The following is a 13821-nucleotide window of genomic DNA, read 5'->3' on the forward strand; positions in this document are numbered from 1 at the left end:
ATGTACCCATTAACCCCCAAGTTATAGCTATAAACGAGCTGACCTTACTGATCATATACCTAAACCTTCATGTTAAAGTTAAATGAAACTGAAAATTTTATTTATGCTTTGTAGTCAAGGTTTTTGACTGTTTTGACTATACACAGTGATGAAAAACAAAAGAAAAAAGATATGTTTGAATAATCAACATACCCTCCTCCAGTGAAGCTCAGGCAATAATACAGCACTTTGAGAGACAGCGCTCTAATAATGAGAATGAAAATCACAATTAATTTTAGAATAATTGTTCATATGCATGTTTCTATTTTGTTATAGAAAACATATGATGAAGTGAACTCATGCAACTGTGCAGGTGATGTGACAGGAAATTTATGTGGAGAAGAAAATACATGATACAATTTTATCATTATTTATTTTATCATTACAAGAAAATTAGTTCAAATGAACCTAGTATTGTTTTGTCATACATTCAACATTAATTAGTAGTTAGATTTATTTATTCCCAAATAGAAAAATCAGCGAGGGTAACAAACATTTTAAATTATTTATAGAATTAATTAATTACTCATTCTTAAGTTACTTTTTTTCTGTTATACTGTATTAAGTTGTCCCCCACTTTTATTTGTTGTGCTGAGTTTATGGAGCATTTTTAGCCACTCATAACTCTTTATGACCCAGATCTGCCAAGTACACAGGCAGTATGGCAACTGCTAATATAAGGATGAAAATAGTGAAAAGAGGGAAAAATCTGATGCAGAGATAAGACATTTTTCCGTTAGTGGTCATTGCTATTCCCTCCATACCACTGCTGCATGCAGGCAGAAATCCACATTCCAGTGGATAAGATAAGACCTCCAGAATGAGTCCAACTCACGAAGAACCATCAGTAATTGTTTCAACTTCTGACATCTATGAAGCAGCAAGTTTAAACATCAGAAGAGTCCAGATGTGACTCAAATATGCTGTGACTGATGGCTGAACCAAATTTATATAAGCACATTCTTAAAAATGCATGTTCTTCTGTAACCAGCCTGCAGCAAGCACCTGCTTTCTGCTGAGTGTTATTTATATTCTCCCCTCAGTAGAGTTCCAATTATATTTTCCTTCAATAGAGCTTCATTAAAATCTAATTATTCCTGCATGAATTGTTGCTAAATTGTTGAAACACAATCTGAAGAAATATTTATATGAGGGATAGTTTGGATAGAAAGATAAATGTTTTGCCCTGCAATGAACTGGTGACCTGCCCAGGGTGTACCCTGCCTCTCACCTGCTAAATGCTGGATTAGGCTCCAGCTTCCCTGCAACCCTGAATTGGACAAAGTGGTAAAGATAATGGATGGATGGATGGATACATGTTTTATGCCAAGCAGAAACATTTATGTTTTTGCAGGAAACTAGAAAAAAAAATAGTACTTTGCAAAAACATATAATGAGCAGAAATCACGGATATTAAAAATGCACTGTTTGGTTTGCAAAATAATGTGACACATTATGTTTTCCACAGTGTGTAATTATATACATGCAACTGAATGTTTTAATGCATCAAACAGTATTATGCAGTTGTAATTATAGTGACGTGGTTTAAGCCAGCTTTCCACTGATGGACAGAGCACAAAAACAGTGATCTAATGATTTTAGAAAATGAAAAGAAAGTTTTCTAATGCAATCTGACAGAAAAACTCCAGATGTCTGCTGGAGAAGTTTCCTTTGTTCAAACAATGAGATGAAGATGGAGGAAAAAGAAGTTGGTTGAAACTGATCACCAGTCATTTTGTATCATTTGGTCAGAATGAAGAATAATTTAGATATTCCAGATATTAATAATAAAACATCATGTCTGGTTTTCACTGCAACATCTTTGACATGGTAACGAAAAGAAGTGTGAAAACGATCAGAGGATGCGTCACTGATGGTCTTTATAAAAACTTGTTTTACCATTAAAGCCTTAATTAATGAACATCATGTACAAGGAACATTAAGTTAAAGACTTTGCTTTAATCTCCATTAGCTTGCATGGTTTAGCTGGATATTTGTTGATTTGTTCCTGCAGCTGGTATAAATATAAAAACATAGGTAAAAACTAAAGGAAGTTACTAATTTAACAGTGATCTGATCCTAGAGGAAACCATAGGCAGTCGATCTTTTATAGTTAAATCTATTTATTAACATGCAAGACAAAATGTGCATGAAGCAAATCCAGTGTTTTCTTTTAATATAGAAGATCTCTAGCTATTCATGTTGTTGTGTTGAGTTAAATTTAGAGTCTAAACGGTTTCATCAACATTTTTCTATTGGCTCATAAATTATGGCTTTGTTGGAGCATTTAGTGTCTATCTAACCCTGATAACCTTACAAATACTGAAAACACTGGCTTTGTTAGCTAGCTACAACATCTAGCGCTGATGCTCTTAACAATTTATCAAATTCGATCTTATTTCTGTGATACAAATTCTTCCCTGGGGGCCAGAATTTGTAGAAAAACCTGTGCTCCATATTTATATTTCTTTGGAAAGATGAGATGAAATGGATTCAATTTGTTTAGAGCCAATTTCAAGAACGACACCACATGCTCAGCACATACTCAGAGAGCTGCAGTTACACTGAGCAGATTCATCTGGGAGTTAATGATCACCCACTTCAGAGTAGTTTTACAAACTTTCACTGTAGAAAGCTGTAATTAATTAATAAAATGTTGTTACTGATGAACATGACAGACTTTCCACCCTTTCCATCCAGTAACAGAAACTAGTTGACCCACTCATAAGTTCAACACAATCAGCAGTATTCAGCATATGTACCGTAGTAAATGATGTATTTTTCATTTCATCTGCTCTGACATAGCTCCTCTTTACTGAACTGTAGTAATTTTATTAAAAGTACTTTAATAACCATTTGCTCCAACTTGGATTACTACATAAAGGAATCTTTATTCTATTACATTTAATCATGCTTTGAAGAACATGCAGAAACTCGGTAATACAATGGACCATATAAGTTAAACATAGTTTTCAAGGTTCATATATAAATCCAATGAAGTGCCCCTAAAGCGTAATACTGATGGCTCTAAAACATCCGACTCATATAACCCCCTCGTTTAAAGAGCAACTGTTCCTATGAAACATAAAAACTGTGGATTTTTCCATAAGTGATTAAAAGCATTTTAAGTGATAATTACTCCTCCTGATAAGTGTGCTGGAAGTCATTAAAAAAAAAAGATAACCCCTTCAGTAAATTGGTTTTAGGCCTAAAAGATTTTTTTTTCTTTTTTATCATAATGTCAAATTTCATGTATCACTTATCAGTTCTGCTCCTCAAAAGATCAGGATGGACGCTGAACTTCAGGCTTCAAAACAGCACTGGAAACCCGTAAGAGTTTTAGCAGTCTAACATAGAGCTATGCAGCCAGACATTTACAAATGTTCACTATGGCAAGGTCTGCACGAACACAGAAGAGGCTCTACTATGATTACTAAACACCACATGAAGTGCAAGGACGTTTGAAATTAATCAGATCATTCCACTGATGGTATTGAAAACCATTTTTAGGTGGAAAACCATCATTCTACTTGAAAAAGTGCAAAACTCCCAAATTTGTCTAAATATTGTGGGATTTGGGGCTGGGCCAGATCTGAGGTGACAGGATTCACTAACTGGAAACTATGGCAAAGAAAATCACAAAAAGGATCTGATAATGAACAATGAAAACCAAGGAGAATGTATACTGGGATGGTTGATTAGATGAGTGGATACAGGTGGGTGATGAACAATGAGAAATAGGTGACAACACAATGATCTAGAGAGCAGAAAGAGGTAAAGTGATGACACCGATGAGCACATGACATTTTCTTCTTTTCCCTCAATCACCAGGTTGGAAACATTAAACTGGAAGTCAGCTGTTGTTGCTGCATGTTGTGGACGATGATAATAATGCCTCAGAGAAAGTTGGAAATATACTGGGTTTAAAGGGACCGATGGGAGCAGTACGCTAGTGACGGGCCGTTCACGAACGAGCCAAATCTTTGTAGGGAGCGAGAAGAGCAGACTCCCCTGGGAAGAGCCAAATCTTTAGAAGATCTTTAGCTTAATCGGTAAACCATGCGGCCAATCACATGAGATATATATATATATACATATATATATATATATATATATAGTTGTTTATTTAAAGGGTGATTAAAATATTAAAAAGTACCTCTGTATTTTTTCTATAGAAAAAAAAAACTAATAAAACATTGCATACAAAACATCAATAATTGCACAATTAGTCTAAAATAGAAGCTATGAGTGATACTAAATGAAAACCATTTAGTAGCTGAAAGAGCCAGTTCTTCTGATGCTGAGCTCACACTAAACGATTTTCAAGAAAGCAGACTAAAAACGGAAGTCATCATTAAGTGTGGCTTTGCATCTCCACCAGGCGTTACACCAACTCATCAGAATCTGGAGGGATGAATGAGTTTCTCTTCTTTTTTCATTTGTTAGATCATTATACTGTAACACATAAATGATCCACAGCAGACGTTTACTTCTTAATAACCATCCGCTCCTCTTTCTGGATGCTCCACGTTTCATCACTGCTTCTTGTTTGTCTATTTTTTTATTTTTTTATTTTTTTTACGTCCGTTTTTGCCGTTGTTCTGACTGTCAGGATTCGTGTTTCTGCTTTTGTCAGAGCTCATCTATTGGTTGTTGGTCATGTTTCGTCACTGCGACTTGCGATAATATCAAACATGTTTGATATTGTCGCAGATCCAAGACTAGGGAAAGACTGACGTTAAACAGCGCAGATTACCAGCTTACACCTAACGACCGAGATGACGTGAGCAAGCTGTGACTCCAGTAAAACTCCTAAGATTTCTTAAAGACTTCCGTTTTTAGTCTGCAACCGTGAAAAATCGTTTGGTGTGAGCCCAGCATAAGAGAGCCGAGCCAAGTCTTGTATCTTTGCTTAGCACCTTCCAGACAACCACCCAGTGTGGGCCAGAACCCACCCCAATGTTCCAGCCACACACCCCAGGAACCAGGGCACCATCAACCACTCCCCCCTTCCTCCCTTTACCCCCCTTTCCCTCCTTCACCCACTCAAACACACCCCCACCCTCGCTCCTCCATCCAACAAGCCCACCCACCCTTTACCCCCCTCTATCCACCCCATAACCCTTCACTCACTGCGCCGTACCCCCGAACACTCGCTCTCACACACCCATGTAATAAACTGAAATTAATATTAGGAACTGGGCTTTAAGTGTCTCAGAAGTTGTACAGTATTTTCATTGCTAGCTGGAAAAGTTAAAAGCTGATCATTACGCTGACGGATGCAAGACTTAAAGGGGTGCAACGTCATTTAAAAATCTGCTATTGGTACACATTTTCAGACACATTTGGCTTATACAAGAAGGTACATAAATAGTGATGAAAAATGAATAGGAAGTGCAAGGCCTGACTCCTCTGTCGCCTCTTCACAGCCAATCATAATGTGAAGCAGGTGTGAATGTCAGATCGTTGCTTTGTGAAAGAACAGAAAATGGACGACACACAGGCCCTTATTTGACACCGTAAGGGTGAAGCTATCTGACATGCAATCCAGACATACCATAAATCTTGTTAAACACTTTGTGTTGCCTCTTACCGTCAAGTTGCTATGAAATTCAAATGGCAGGGATCCAAAAACACCAACAATATGCACAGACTAAAAACAAAATTCTGTTTAATGAGTTTTGACAGCTGAAATCTAATGACAGTGTTTAATTTTCCATATCCGACCAACATGTGTCATCAGTTACAGTTCATTTTAATGAGTCTGCCTCATAAAATCATTAAAAAAGGTGATTATTGAAGTGATAAAATCGTTTTTGTTTTTTGTTTTTTCTCAAGCTGTGAAAGGAGCCAGGTCTCCAACAACTGATGGGGATTAAAAAAATACTTTTCCAAGAATAACTTATAACCACAAGGAAATTAAATGAGTCACTGTGTTGTATTGTTCAGAAACGAATGGTTAAATATAGAGACAGAAAAGGAGAGTAGAATGTTTCATTTATATTTCAGATCATCACTAAGAAACTGCGCTTTTCAAGATCTTCTGTCTTCTGAATCATTATCTCGACTCATTCTGTAGTAGCATGATGTGAGCACTCAGGATCAAAAATCATCAAATTAGTATCCTGGTGAAAGAAATTAATAAAAATACATTAATCTGCCACTTTATAAGGAAGATCTGTTCAACTGCTTTTTTTAAAAAACTGCTGTTCAGCATCATAGCAAGCAGAATGATAGTCTGGTTGCTGTGTTGTGCTGAACAAATTTGCTTTGCCAAGGGGAGGTTTACGGGTATAAGGCTCCTCTTGATAATTTAATTCATTTATTTACTGTTATTTATTTACTTTGAATTATGGAATGTATGTAATCTTGCTGGACCTGACCGGAGGGGACAGAAAAAGGAGGAAGACAGCAAAAAGAAGCAAAAAGGAAAGCAGAAAGAAGAAAGGAGACAAAAACACAACAAATAGAAGCAACGACCCTTCAATCCAAACTAGCACCAGACAACCAACTGCTACATTAGCACAGAAACACACCAGAGAATTTCCTACAGCTTTTACAAAAAAGCAGAGCCGACTGTATCAAGAGTTCCTAAATAATAACCAAATCAAAAAACACATCACAAACGTATCATAACAACAACCAAAGTACCAGATACTCACTCACAGAAAAAAGTATCTCTTCATTTATAAACCCACTGGAGAACTCAGTGACTGTCTCAGCATGCAGAGTATGAGGAAGGAGTGATCGGAGATGAGTGTGATCGTGCAAAACTTGACCACGCCTCTACGGAGGCTAGCAGCAGATTAGGGCGGCCCAGAGACCCGGGCCATCAGCAGCAATCCCGGAGCACAAACCCAAGCCACCCCACTATGAAGACCACTCCGGTCCTACCCAGAGGGTGGCAGGGGAGAACCCTAGCCAGAGCCCCCCACGGTCACAGGGCACAGGCCACAGTGGGCCTAGATCAGCAGCCGCCAACCCCGCCAGACACCCGCCATTCAGGTAAGTCAGAGTAAAGGGCCCCAAGCCCCAAGAGACCAGAGGCTCTTGTATCCCTGGTAAAATAAAGGTTAAACAAAATAAATAAATGAAATACTACCTGTCAGTAAGAATAAAGTACAGATAAAAGAACCACCAAACACTTCACTAGAAGTCTGTGTAGTATCATTTGCTAGCCAAGCATTCTCAGCAGGCATAAACAACAACAACAAAAACAGCCAATAACAAGCTGGGAATGTTATTAAATGAACAATTCAGAAACAGCCTGTTTCTCGTTCCAGTACCTGCTGCTAATTCCTGATGTTTTCCTCCACTATTCAGCATATTGTTCTTGGTTTCCTTTCTACAACACCAGTCTGTCCTGCTAGGTAGTGTTTTGGATTTTTTTTTTATTTGTGTCCCAACATCATGTTTGTTTCTCCAGCCACTTTTTTCTTTTCTGTAAGTCATTTAATGTTTTCTTTTTTTTTTTACCCCAAACTTTTTGCCCTTATGCCAGTCCTGTTCATAGGCCGGTACTCCCTCAACCACAGATCTTCAGTGCTTTTGCAGTGAAGTGTTGCACAAAGAATACATGCACCACTGTGCTGCAGGGGGATGTGGACATTGGCAGTGTTATGTACAATTATGACATTCAAACCACTTGAACCCTAATTCACCACTGAACACTCCTAGATGAAGAGTAACACTGTCAGAAATCTCCTGGCTTCTGAATAGTGTTTTATACACAGAGATTTCAGGTGTAATAAATAACCTAAAGACAGAAACTTTGGGGCTCTGACTTCACTTTTCTTTAATTCAGCTTGTGGTTTTGTGAATTTTAATTGTTTACTTTTCAGACCTTTTACACACTGATTAAGGGGGAATAAAGTGTGCACTGATGGAGCAGATCAAACTACCCTCAGACTCATTAACACACAAATTACAGACCAGTCCAGTTTACAACCTTAGCTCATAAATGTGACTGCGTCCAGTAAAATAGAAACTTCTCTTAAAAAAATCTTTTAAAAACTGTTTTTTGTTGGGTTTTTGTCTTTATGATTTCAAGCCATTAACTGGTTTACAAACAGACTTCCTTCTCTTCTCAAGAGCAGCATGGATCAGTAGATGTTAAGAGGTAAATCCAGCTTGTCACTGAGGTGAATTTAGACAATTATCTGATGTATCTGTAGTGGAAATAAAAACCACTCCAGTTATTTCATGCTGTTTGTCCCTTATAGCCCTACCTGTTGACTGACAGCTAAACACAGACTCCATTTCTCTAATGAAGCTTTAAAATTAGCAGCTGATGAACAGTAAATATGTACCAGAATAGATTCCCCCAATGTAAAACATAATAATCTCATCCTGAGTAAACGCTACCTCATTCAGCACTGGAAATGGATTGATTAGTCCTTAATGAAAGGTGCCGTGACACTGCTAGTTAGGGGTGCCTCTGATTTAACAACACGCAGCAGCAGCAGTGATTTTCTTTTCACAATTTTTGATTACTGTCAAAGGAGCATGGAAATTAGGTCCGGGGGAAAATCAAACCCATCTACATGGTTAAACGCTCGTCCATTGCTTAGATTTGGAGAGTTAATATCAATGCATTAGAAATTGGGAGCATGTATAGACCAATGCATGAAGAAATATGCTAATAAACTCCCCCTTCAGTAATGTGTTTTGAACAAATGATGTGAGTTAGTTAAACATAGTGTAATGATGGCAAACACAAGGTCAAGAAAAGGGATTTTAATCAACCTGTAATGGGACTGATTTAGGAGCACTGCACAAGCACACAAATGACTGAGCTGCAGTGTGAAATGAAAAGAGGCCAGACCATTTTCAGCTGTGAAACTGCCAGTGGGTGTAGTCTCTTGAGTTGACCCAGAGGCTGCCAATGACAAAACACATCAGGCCACTCCTTGTTAACACCTGATGTGAGGTGACTGACATCCTGCAGTGCTTTTGCTGAGTGACACTCCTAAACTCACTGCTGGAGTTTTGCTCTCAACCTTACCCCACTCCTTCACTATTTCTTCACTTATCTCCTCTTGAGGTTGAAGTTCTTCTAATAGGGTTTTGGGGGGTTAAGAAGAAGCAGTGACAGATGGTGAAGAGGCAGATTTTCCAACAGATGTGCTGTTTCCAAAAGTTATCAAATGGGAGACTGATCTTTTTTTCAGTCAAGTTGCTGCTCAAATATAAACCTCAGTTCAGCAAATTCAACCTTACTAGATTACTTTCTTTACTCTTGTCACATCTGTTTACCCAAGCTTCTAACTTTACCTCATTCTTGGGTTGCAGTCACTGCTCTGACCCAATAATCTTCATGCCATTTTCACAAACTATCGAATCAGTTCCTTGTTCTTGAAATCTCTCTCTTGCTTTATCATTCTCCCTCCAGACTAATGTTCATGCAATCCATCTCCACCTCCATTTGATGCCCAGAGGGTCTCATCAGACATCCCAGTCTCCTTATCTCAACTCATCCACCATCAGCGTCTAGACTCCTGAGGTCCAATTTTATCCCTGACTTCATCAAGCCTTGCCCTCCCATCGGAGTCTAATCAGATAAAAGCTCTCTAAAGGGGAGGAGCGGCTCAGTGGATGCATTTCAACCCTGACTCTAAAGTATGAGATGGGAAGTTCATAAGGATCAGAGCCTTATTTTTGGGCATGCACAGTGACTTTGCAAGTCATGTGTATGTACATACATATTAGTGCATGTAGCAAAGTCAAAAATATGATTAATGCAAAAAAACAAACAAAAAAAAAAAAACTTCTGCTTGCAGCTTGTTTATTTGGAAACGGGCAGAAAGTTTTTCTTTAATAACCACAAAAATAGGCATATTTGTATGGACGCTCACAGCACACACCTACAATGCTGCTGTCCACGGTGCTGAAGGAAACAGAAGGGATCACCTGTGTCGTTTGGAAGATGAAATTAGTTTAATAAATTAAACTAAATAAATAAATAAACACAGAATGCCAACAAATGAATGCTATTCTTTAGGAAAAAAATAAAAAAAATAAATGTACCTGAAATTTTTAGGGCTCCTCTTAAAGTATCACCTGAATGTCTTTAGAGGAGCTCCTCTGCCTTTCAGGGGAGCCAAGCTTAAAGCAATATTACATACGTTTCTGATCTTAAAACTACTTTGTTGTCCTGCAGCATCCTGAAACGAAGAAACCAAACTTTTTCTTCCAGGCCCCATTATCACATGATAGCTGTGTTTTGCTTTATGGCACTGTGTCACATGCCAGTAACTGGATATCAACATACTGGCCATTTTTAACACACTGTGCAGCTGAGCAAGGACACCCAAGATGACATTATCGAAGGAAGCCAGAAAAAGGACAGAGCAAGAGATTAAACAAGAGTCAATTTTAAACTGACTTTTACTGGCTGGATGGAGCTCAGAGAAGATACAAGGTGCAAAATGGATGCTGTGTGCGGTGTTAGGGGGCATCAAAGCGTGAAAATCTACTAAAATTCTATCAAGGAGCTTTAAACAGCATTTTTCACAGTCTTTACAATTTATGCCTTCTTTATTACTTTTCTATTCTGCTCCCACCCACAAATAGTTAGGGTTAAAATAAATATTGTTAGGTTTATAATTTCTAAAATTCATGGTTAGGGGTAGAAAATTACACATTACAGACTAAAGGGCTAAATTCTCATTAGTTGCAGTTACAGTCATATAATGCATTGATGTCCTGTCCCACACAAACACTCACCTACTGAGACTTCTAACACTTTTTAACCCCAGGCTGTGAAACTACTGTTGTTGACATGCAGATCAACAAACAGCCTGCATGTTTTCTGAGGATGATGTAAACATGTAAAACTGAGAATTTGAACGCCACATTTACAAAAGCAATAAGACAATGCTCTGTTCTTTTTGTTCAAGAGTTCTGGGGAAATTTCCTTCCTCCAAATAACTGGTCAACTATTCAATGAATTACTATTATAAATTCATTTTTTTCCCATCTACCCTTTGTCTGTACTCGCTCATGTCCAATGCAGGGTCATGGGGAGCTGGAGGAGCCTATTTGAGCTGCTGCTGGGCAAGAGACAGGATGTACCCTGAATGGGTCACCTGTCCATTGCAGTTCCCTTTTCTTTTAATTTGATGTAGTAGAATTGAATTTATAGAAAAAAGAAAAGAGTCCACGTCATATGTGTTTAATGTTAGCAAACATTTGAACTCAGCTGAGGAAGACTATTATATTTACATCCTGTCATGTCAACATAAACTCTTCTGTCTGCCTCGGTTCAGTGATGTGGTGTCAGGTTTTAGCTTGGAATTAATTAAACTGTTCCTACATGACATTTGTCAGATCAAGGTGTGTGAATAGTCTTCAGTGGGAGTCCTTTGATTTCTGGACACAAATTCAGTAAAAAGCTCAAACTTATGTTAAAACTCAGAGAAGCCAGACGTGTCTGTGGCTTTACCTTGAACTTTACTTTTTAAAAGTTAACAAATCTTTACTTTCAACCCATTTTATATTGCGGCAGGTCCCATAATCAGGCTGCAAAACCAAAAGAAAAAGACCCAAAAACATCAAGGGTTTTTAGATCTTATCTGTTCTAAAAAGTCTGAGTGAGAAAAATCTCCTGGCTTCATGTCACAAAGTTCCCAAAGTCACGACCTGGCAGATTTTTGATGCAGTCAGCACCTTCATCTACAGAAGATTGAATACTTGTACTACATTTTAATGTTTTCCCCATTTTTTTTCAACTTTTTAAGAACTTTTACAATACTCATTATAGTACTTTTCCACCCTACATCTCTGTATTTTCATGTTAACTTGTGAGCTGAATCCTTTTTTAAAAAATCTATGCATGTAAACAGAATGGTTAACAACAGAGCAGATAAAGCCAGATACTTTCTCTTTCCCCTGTTGATGTGGTGGAGCACTTGCTGATTATTGTCTGCATGTATTTCAGGCAGTCGTATTGTTTGACTCTTGTTCAGAAGAAAGCTCGCTCACCTGTGAGTTGAACCTCAGCTGGCAAACACTGCAGGAGGCATGCTTCCTCTTGGCTGTGGGAGGCAGGCCAAGGGTGTGATGGAGGACGGCTTTCTGCACCGGGTCCATCTGGAAGACGGAGAGAGACACAGAGAGAGGCAAATTAAAAATGACCTCTAAATCAGCCTGATTCCAATATCGCTTGCTGGGCTGTGAAGAGGAAACAGTTTGCTGTGAAACTTCTGGCAGGCCAGACATTAATTTTTCTCCTCAACAGGTGAACTCTAGTTTGACTGACCTGACTGTAATGCCAGGCCAGTTCTTTGGAGGGAACATTTAAATGATGCTGGTGTCCTTGCTGTCAAAGTAAAAGTGCTTGTTTTAGCTGGTGGCAGGCATCTCGATGCTTGCCTAGAGACGATGTGAAAATGTTGAAATGTTCCTAGAAAGACAGACGTCTAATACAATAGTTCCCCAACTTTTTGAGCCTGTTGGCATCAGTGACAACACCCTAACAAGAACCATTTTAGCTCTGATTCTGGTTTTGAAGCAGCAGCTCGACACCAGCAAACAACTTCATTTTGGTCAGCTGAGAAGGAAAAGAGAGAGAGAGTACCGTACCATCATCGCGACAGGACAAGGGAACGAGCATGCACAGAAGGACCAGAATAAAATTAAAGCGGAACGAACGTTTACATGATGGACGAATTATTCAATTCAGATTTAAAATCAGAATAAACCAGCCACTTACTTCAGATTTCAGTTTAATTTGGAATGACCATTTTTATTCGGAATTTGGTGTTTACAAGGTCATTTTAAACAGGATTTAATTTTTGTTCTAAATTAAAGGAGAATTAAAACTCTCAAGTAAATGTGGCCATTGTGTGATATATCAAAGAGTCCTCTTGGGAACATCCTCTATAAGGCTTGAAAACTGTCAGAATCCTCATGATAGCGGACGATAAAGTGATTTTGGTGGATTCGATTAACAGCTGCGCCCAAGCATCCATAAGATGAAAATCAGCGTCTCTCGAGAAGATAGGGACAAGTTCTGATTTTTAAAATAGCACCAGTAATAACTTTGTTTCTGGACACCGCATGATAAAAAATGACTAAATGTAAGGCTTGGAAAAAATCTGAAATTTTACAGATACAGAGGATAAAGACAATGTTTTTGTGTATTCGTTTCACTGCTGTAACAAAGCACCTACGTGCCCAAAATCTGCTTCTCTCGCCAAGATAATGCCAAATTTGGATTTTTAATATGGCGTGAGCAGTTCATCTCTTTCCATTCTACAAAACAAGCTCATCCAAGATTTAACACCTGATTTTCAAGTCACAGTGAAACGGCTCAGATATGAGGCACATCTTAGTTCCACCACAGAGCTCTATGTGAGTAAACAATTCCCACAAACACTAAAAAATCTGATTTAAAAAGCCTCATCTTAGTGTCTGACTCGACACAAGGATGAGTTGGTTAATGAGAAGCTGCAGCCAATAAGAGGATGAGATACAGTGTCAGGGGACGTGACAGGAGGGAACTCAGAAAAGGGAATTAAATGATATTGAGGCACACCTGTTCAGGAAACTGCAAAGAATTCAGTTACATATCAGCAAGAACCCCCACGTCTCTGAGGTTTTTAGCTAATAGCATAATGACGGGAGCAGAAATACTACCAGGTGATCAAAACAGACTGAATCACCAGGAGCAACTTGCATCATCGTGTAATGTTAAAGGCTTGTTTGTTCGGCAGGGTGTGAGCCCTTGTTGAAGATCACTTGTGGTCTGAAACCACTAGGACTTCAAACTCTCCTTCACAA

General features: G+C 38.4%; 1 protein-coding gene across 2 annotated transcripts in view; it reads right to left on the bottom strand.

The window, feature by feature from the left end:
- The window catches only part of znf385d (zinc finger protein 385D), a 101754-nt gene that overhangs the window by 33758 nt on the left and 54175 nt on the right, over positions 1-13821 (bottom strand). The window contains exons 3-4 of one of the 2 annotated variants that reach the window (XM_041988786.1): positions 12022-12129; positions 193-243 (exon numbers count right to left, since the gene is read on the bottom strand). In XM_041988786.1, coding sequence (XP_041844720.1) covers positions 193-243; positions 12022-12129 — 159 coding nt within the window. The remainder of the gene's footprint in view (positions 1-192; positions 244-12021; positions 12130-13821) is intronic. The other variant, XM_041988787.1, reaches the window with a different exon arrangement.

Source organism: Melanotaenia boesemani, chromosome 6 (assembly GCF_017639745.1).
Source record: "Melanotaenia boesemani isolate fMelBoe1 chromosome 6, fMelBoe1.pri, whole genome shotgun sequence".
Taxonomy (NCBI): Eukaryota; Metazoa; Chordata; class Actinopteri; order Atheriniformes; family Melanotaeniidae; genus Melanotaenia; species Melanotaenia boesemani.